The 8115-nt window shown below is 36.6% G+C and overlaps 2 protein-coding genes across 2 annotated transcripts; one reads left to right on the top strand and one right to left on the bottom strand.

The window, feature by feature from the left end:
• The first annotated feature begins 3663 nt into the window (after positions 1-3663).
• Positions 3664-5380, top strand: LOC126718146 (nuclear transport factor 2B). The gene is made up of 2 exons (XM_050420227.1): positions 3664-4153; positions 5064-5380. Exons 1-2 carry the CDS (start codon positions 3857-3859, stop codon positions 5136-5138), a joined length of 372 nt encoding a protein of 123 aa, XP_050276184.1. The 5' UTR covers positions 3664-3856; the 3' UTR covers positions 5139-5380.
• Positions 5381-6243: 863 nt separating this feature from the next.
• Positions 6244-7858, bottom strand: LOC126718145 (uncharacterized). Its single transcript, XM_050420226.1, has 2 exons — positions 7621-7858; positions 6244-6891 (listed from the first exon to the last, which is right to left on the bottom strand). Exons 1-2 carry the CDS (start codon positions 7756-7758, stop codon positions 6403-6405), a joined length of 627 nt encoding a protein of 208 aa, XP_050276183.1. The 5' UTR covers positions 7759-7858; the 3' UTR covers positions 6244-6402.
• Between the last annotated feature and the right edge of the window lie 257 nt (positions 7859-8115).

The following is an 8115-nucleotide window of genomic DNA, read 5'->3' as shown; positions in this document are numbered from 1 at the left end:
GATTTTTTAAGAAACGCTGATGTGAATACTCTTAAACACATGGTGTGGTTCCTTTCTTGGAAAGTACCCAAGTCCATTAATGACAAGGGATCTTAGGCCTCCAAGGATGAATGGTTGAACCGGGTCTAGTTCTCCACCACCTATTGGGGTCATTATATGAACCGATTTGTGCGCAAATTACATAAAACTCCTCAAGGCAAAAATGTGATTTCCTCCTAAGTAATAAAATATCATTATAAGTGTTTTAATGTCATAAAATGACCATTTACAATTACGAAATAAGTAAAATAATTATTCATAATATTCACAATGAGAAGGAGATTGAAATAGAATATTTAAGACTTATCTTTTATTGTGTGAACATTTAAAAGAGTTCCTTCACTTGGTTCCCCGAGCATGATGTTGTGGTACCCCGAACATGATGTCATGGCTCCCAAGGGTACTAGGTTTGTAATCCATAGAACCCAGAATCTCTGGTTCCTTGAACTATAGGATATTTCTCCAAGCTTATTATGTAATGGAGTTTTGTCCATTCCCTTTACCTCTATAGGTCCTACACAAGAACAACTATACAATACACATATCTTCAAATAATTGTTAGTCTTTTTCAAATTAAGATATACATTCTGATACATATACATATATGTAAATAAATTTCAAAAGAATGAGTCAACCACGAGGATCCTGGCCCTAATTCTCACAAACTTAGTGCATTTGCACAAGAGTTATGAGATTTGGAACTCAAGTCCAAGTAGCTTTGCTTGGGCATTGTCTTCCAAGATAGTCAAGTGAGGAGGATTCTGTGAGAGAGAGTTATATCTGATGTGTGCATGTTTTGGCCTATGTTTCTTTGGAGGCTAAGTGATATTTTGAATGATCTCAAGGATGTGGGGTGAATTCCTCCCCCTTGGCTCTCTTCTCTCCCTTGCTGAGCTCTTAAAGCTCAAAGAATTATCTTTTTGAACTTTTGAACTCTCCCATTTTTCCTCCATCTGAATCCCCATTTCCCCCCCCCCCCTTTTTGCTATGCTTTAGTATTCCTTTTATAGTAGACATGGTCTGGTACCCCGGGCAAGGACTTCCTTTGCCTGCTAGGTACAATCATGTCATCTAGAGCCTGAAAAAGTGCATTAGGCAGATGTTTAACTTAATTAGGCAATTATAACTCAAAAGGGGTGTTTGGCTTTAGCAACAAATGGAAGATTTCTTCTTGGAAAGTTAAAGGAGTGGATGGGCTGCTCAATGCAATGGATGACAGTTTTGATTGAAAATGACAATTAAGATGAAATTGTGGGGAGATGTCATGCATATGGAGGAACAGAGTTTTCCATTAGTTCATGCATTCCAAGCAAATATATGAACCAAGGGAAACTTTTGGGATCCTCCTTTCACCAGCAATCAATCCCCTACCGACCAAAACACTTCTCTCTTACTACCAACTTGGGATCCCATGGGCTTGGACCATGGGTTACAAAGATAATTCCTAGTTTTGTTGGATTTTTTAATGGCTTTTGCTGGAAATCTGAATATACACCTTGGCTTTCCCATGTGTCAGCCAAGGTTCTCTTTTCAAGGCTTCAAAAGGACACATCAAGGTCCTAGGGCCTTAATGTTGATTCTTCTTACTGCATGTTCTCTGGCTTGACTGAGATCCTTCTTCCTGCTGCATGTCCTCTAGCCTAACCAAGTCAGGGTCCTCTTTATTATTATTATTATTATTATTTCTTTCTTTTTCCTTCTTTTTGGGACTTTGAGCTTTCATGGTCCTTCTTAACTTCATGAATTGAACTTTTTTTTGTTAAGGCCTATGGTCTTTCCTTACTTTTCATGGAATGGGCTTTCTTGTCAAATTTTGGTCCTCAACACATGGTTATTAGTATCCCGATCTGGATCCTCTAGATCTTAAGATCCTACAATATCATTGATCTTACTAGGATATGTACCAAAGTAGAATCTACATGGGATCCTGATTTGGATATTGGGATTTAATAGGATCCTAATCCCATAGTGATATCAAAGATCTTGTGCTATGAAGGAAAATTAAAAGAAAAAAAAAATTCTTATTTTGAGCCTCTAAGTGGAGCCCAAAGACCCTAAACTATTAAAAAACGTAGTAAAAAGATCATCCTAGTGGCCCCGGCCCAAATTGATAAATAAAAATAATATAAAAATGTGTTAGAGACATATTTTATGTAAATTGGCTAATCCTTTGGCTAAACCCATTTTATTTGTAATTTGGTAGATTTAGGATGGATTTAGTACTTCAAGAAACAAGTGATTAAGTTAAGTATTGAAGCCATGCAAATCTAACCAAAAAACAAGTGAAGGAAGTGTTGTTCATTAAAGCTCGACAGATGTCTCGATAGAATCCTTTCTATTGAGATTTAATATTGAAGCTCGACACAAGCTTAACACAAGCTGTATCTGTCGAGAATTACAAAATCAAACTTTTTAGATCTGATTACACGCATATTCCTACGTATTTGTGTAGGGTTTCTTTTCTCACAACCCTAGACATATATAAAGATTATTTTAAAGGCCGTTACACATCTTTTGAATAACCAAATGCAAAAAGTGACCTAGTTCATCATTTTCTCTGAAAAAGCTATTGCGTTTTTATGCCAAGGGTTTTGTGACCAAGGAGCTTCCTGATCTTTATTATTGATGAAGTGAAGAATTTTGCAGCCAACATCTTCTTCAAGTTGCTAGTGTTAGTCACGTACTTAGATCCGTGCATTATTGGTTAGTCACATACTAGGATTCATGCATTGAACTGAAAGATTGCCACTACAATCTAAGTCCAATTAGGTATTGGAGTAAGGGTTCAACTGTAAATTGATATTTCGGGATAGGCCAAAGGGTTTGGTAAGATTCCTTATATTTGTAACTGCTTGTGATTGATAATAGTGGATTCTTGGGAATGGTGACCTGAAATTCACCCGGTGGAGTTTTGCCTCAATGGTTTTCCCCATTCGTAAACAAATCACCTGTGTCAAATTTATTTTCCGCTGCATTTAGTATAATTAGTGATTTGTTTTTGCTTCCACGCCATTGCATGTAATTGAACTTAATTAATTAATTTGGATAATTAATTAATTTGTAAGGGGTCAATTCATTTTAACCCAACAAAATGCAAAAATAAAAATCTAAGTTTGACATCACTTTAACCTAATCAACAAAATCGCATAAAGATAAGAGAAGAAAAGAAACTAGAGAATAGAGGACGAGTGTGAGAAGCTGAGAAATCTGATGGTGGCACTGCTATGAGAGAGACTATTGACATTGACATTATGTGAGACACTTGGTATTGTTGTTTGCTTTGACTTGTTTATGTGAGACATTATGTATGTTTGTGGTGTTAAATCTTAGAGTTTTGTTTATATATTTGTAGTTTGATACTTAGCATTTTATTAGTAATTTGCGTTAAAAATTACTTTTGTTCAATGTTTCTTTAATATATATTATGAGGATATCGATCTTATGAACCGATTCCTGAATCCTTTCATCAATGTTGTGTAAGATCTCAATCTTGATAAGCTTGATTAAAATAGTAAACTAAAATTTAGACGTGTATTTATATCTAAAAATTACGCCCATTAAAATAGACAAAAATTAAGCTAAAATATAAGTACAGTTTGTTTAGACTCGAGAATTCTCTAACGGCGAGCGTACGGTAAACGCACATAGAAAAAAGTCGTTCTCTCTATCACAATTAAAATTTGATTTTTCCAACCATTCTAGAAAACGCGGATACCTTTCTCTCTCTCTCTCTTTCTCTTTCTCGCTGTCTCTTAGCTCTCTGTTGGTAGCGTGAGGTATAAGCGGAGGAGGGGCAGTGATCTGGTGCGGCGGAGAGATGGATCCAGACCAGTTGGCTAGAGCATTCGTGGAGCACTATTACACAACGTTCGATGCGAATCGTGCCGGATTGGCTAGCCTATACCAAGAGGAGTCCATGCTTACTTTCGAGGGTCAGAAGATCCAAGGCTCCCCAAACATCGTCGCCAAGCTCACCAGCCTCCCTTTCCAGCAGTGCCAACACAGCATCACCACCGTCGATTGCCAGCCCTCTGGCCCCGCCGGCGGCATGCTCGTCTTCGTCAGCGGTAACCTCCAGCTCGCCGGTGAACAACACGCCCTCAAGTTCAGCCAGGTACCTATTTCGAATCGATCGGATTCCAGATCCCTCAGATCTACTTTGAATTTTTTTTTTTTTTTTTGTTCGGATCTAGGGTTTATCGTCTGCTTTTTGGATGAATATATTGCTTTTGAATGTACCGATTTCAATGTTTTTCTCCCTCAATTGTTCACATTCTAGATTTCGGAATCGGAATGATTGTGTTACTCGCTAATGGTGAAATAAAAAAAAAAAAAAAAATGAGATTCTTGGTATGAAAGCTATCTAGTCTTTTAGAGTAATGCCAGAGATATAAACTTTTTTTATTATCGGTAAATGAAGAAGTGATGTTATTGGTGGGCCTAGATGAGTAAGAAGTTGATCATATTAACGGTTTGTAAAAATGTTGTAAAATAATTTATGGCGGTAGCATTACTCGGTCTCCTTGATAGGCAGACGAGCATTCAATGTCTGAGTTCATTTGATATTCTGATTATGCTTGTATTTATGCTAGCCTTTATGAATTTTTTGGTGTACTTATTATTGGACTCTTAAACCTTTTGCTTTTATTTATTCAATTTCTGTTCTTATATAGGAATCATGGCATTTAAATCTCTGCGGCCTCTAGACCTATATGTTTTAATAGTTAATGGTTTGCATGAAGTGCGAGCCAACTATATACTAATGATGTGGTTAAGAATCATTGCTTGAAATAATTATAAACCTAAATTGACATGTTGTATCTTTGATTCTTTGTGCGTGTTTTATGATTATATGTATTCATGTATTAACTTATTCTTGTGCTGATGAATGATCTCTAGTTCAAATGGTACATTGTAGGTTCTTCACTTATTGTGTGTGTAAATTAACAATAAAAGAAATAGTTCTTTTATTCTTGTGTTTCTTTGTTCTAACTGTAATTTCTTGTCACGCTTTCTGCGCTCAGATGTTCCATTTGATACCAACACCGCAGGGAAGCTTTTACGTGTTTAATGACATATTCCGTTTGAACTATGCATGAAGACAAGATAACCACTCAAATTCAACAAATGGAAGTTGTATGCATCCAAAATGTTCCGGATTGTATGTTTGTTTATCATTGTTTAATTATAGACATATCAAATGGAAAGAAGGTTTTCTTTGAATGGTTGTGTTTAAGGTTTCATTATGCTTTTGTCCCCATATTTCAGAGGTTTCTCAGTTGTGATTGTTTAAATGAAAGATACTTTCATGGATATCTGTTTGAATGAAATGGGTTTACTACATCGGCTCTGAAAGTTTGGCTAATACCAAATAAGTATAATTTTAGTCTTGGATGAGTCCCACATATGGGCAATCAGCTCTACTTTTGGTTATTTGTTAATACCTATTTACATTAAAAAATATCAACTTTACTTATCAAAAAAAAAAAAAAAAAAAATATCAATCTGAACAATATGGTTAGGGACCCCAATCTGTTGGCAAGGAAGAATGGTATGTGAACAATATGCCCCTGCAGCAATCCATAGTCCACCTCCTTTTCTTCCTTGCCCTCTACTTCTTGTTTCTTATCCTCTCTTCCAACTAAGACAAAAGGTCTAACTACCCCTTGTGCATGGTTGCCAGTGTTTCTGATACTTTGGGTGAATAATCTCAACCAAGCATGCCACAGTATCACTGAAAGTTGGCCAATAATTAACTTGACTTATCCAGTCTACCTAATAATTTTTACTACTTTGTAGTCCATCTTACAGGATAGGGTTCCTCCCAAATTAGCAGCTTATTTCAAATGTGGACTTACATTTGCTCAGATGGATGGTATTTCTGTTTGGAACCTTGCCCTTTTGTTCTCCATTTCGAAAGGTCAGGCACTGCCATGGCTGTCCCTGACCAGCATGGCACTTTGAAATCAAGTCTGCTCTAATGCTCTTTTGAGCAATATAAGTAGGCATTAGGCAACCGCATGCCAAGAATTATGTGATTGTACCTGCTTAGGATTTAGCATTGTGCCCAGCCAAAGGAGAAATGTTAATTGCACTGTAAAAGGAAGAACCAGAAATGTGCACAAGCACTAGCAGCACTACTGTCTGCCTGCATGTGCGGTCTCTTGATGTTATTAGTTAAAAGAAATGAAATTTGAGGATATATTTCGTTTTAATATACCAGCTCATAGACTATAAGCAAAATATATTGCATCATGTCTTTCAAACATATCAACAAATGAAATTAGGCTAAAGATAATTTAGTCTCGAACATTGCAGATTTGTTCTGCTTGAAACATGCTATTGCTTCATATCAAACAGCACTCATTTATTTTCACCATTCAAACGTAAATCTGGTAAATCCACACGGGGGAGTTCTGGAATTTTGAGATCCGGGAGTGGAGGGGCTTCGATTTGTTGTTTGGCATGTGAGGACTGTTTTTCTGCATCTTCACCATTTTTATTGGGGCCTTTGAGCATTCCAGTGAGTAAACTTCCGAAGGATTGAAATGGGTGGTTAAATCCCTCTTTGACTTTCAAAATTAGTTTTACCTCAGATACTTGCCAAGCAGCAGTCAATACAATCAAGACAGAAAGAAGACAGTGGGTTACAAAATTCTGTCTCTTCACCTTCTTAAGCTCTTTAACAATCTCGCTCTCAGTTTCGTTGCTACCCCCATTCAGCTGACCAGCATTCTCCATCTTGTTATCAACATTACAGACTGCTGTAGGAGACACCTCATCTATCTCGGTTGAAGCTTCAGTTGAAGCTTCGGGTTCCTTAATTGTGCCATCTCCTTTCAATGATTCCAACTGTGTTAAACATGCGTAAAGGTACATAAGTTTGTTGTATCTTTTGGGATTTTGAAGCTATGATTTTAAATTTTCTATTTACCATTGTAATAAAAGAAAATAAGGCTAATTTCCTGAACATCAGTGAATGCAATCTAGTGAACTCCAGCAAGGATATATTAGCACTGCTAAGTCAATTGCATGTGTTCAGTATTTCTTGCAAAATTGTACAGTATATTTTACATAAAACAAGAATGTTTTATAGTTGTTCGTGCTACTCAAAGCCTAGTAATTAGCAATGACATTATCTGGGATAAAAAGTCCTAGACTCCCAGTGACATTATCTGGGAGCATCAAACAGACATTGGCCCAGGAAGAAACTGAAAACATTTGGGAGAATATGAAAAAGAATAAGGTGGACAAAGTCAGGAGTAAAAATGAAAGAAGATATTATTTCCACGGTGTGCATTTCCAGCATCTCCTTACAAGAAACATATATCCAACGGTAAATTAAGGGTCTTTTAGATTTATCCCCAAAAAAAAAAAAGCAGTAAACATAGTCAAAGATGACAGAGGAGCTGACAACATATATAGATCTTTTTTTTTTAACACAAATAAAATAAAATAATAATAATTCCAACATGAAACTGAGGAAATTATAAGTTTATTATTATTTTTTTTTAAATGAATTTGACAATAAAAAGAGAGAATGAGAGAAATAAAGAAAGTAGGTGAAGCAATCAAATAAACCTGAGAGAGCAATTTGGAGAGGAGAAGCTGGTCATCGAGGCAATCAGTACTAGAGGCTTCTTTGATTTTCTTCTCCTCAACAAGTCTCTGGATTGCCATGTTAATGAGTTCTAGCTCCACCTTCTGATTTGACTCCATCACCGATGACTTTTGAGAGATGCAATGCAACTTTGATGAGAAAACTAAGACTGTGATTGAGAGAGTTCGAGAACCAAGTCAAAACTTCCAACTGTCCAATAAAGCTTACCATATTTGGAAGACACGTAGCATTTTGAACCTGTATCGTGGCCCATACTGCACTGATTACTTTATTTGTGCGGCTGAAGTGACGAGGTTGTCCAAATCAATTGGGCACTTACCTGTATAGAGTGTAAGGGTGGTCGGTCTTTCAATTTGACAGGGATGTGAAGGCCTACCTAACACGCCAAATAATTGAGGGAAAAAGAATGCTAAATGTACTAATTGCGGCTAATTTCATCTTGCTGATCATAGTAG

The sequence above is a fragment of the Quercus robur genome, chromosome 3 (genome assembly GCF_932294415.1).
Source record: "Quercus robur chromosome 3, dhQueRobu3.1, whole genome shotgun sequence".
Lineage (NCBI taxonomy): Eukaryota > Viridiplantae > Streptophyta > Magnoliopsida > Fagales > Fagaceae > Quercus > Quercus robur.
The sequence above is the reverse complement of the archived record's forward strand: the minus strand, read 5'-3'. Positions and strand labels throughout refer to the sequence as shown.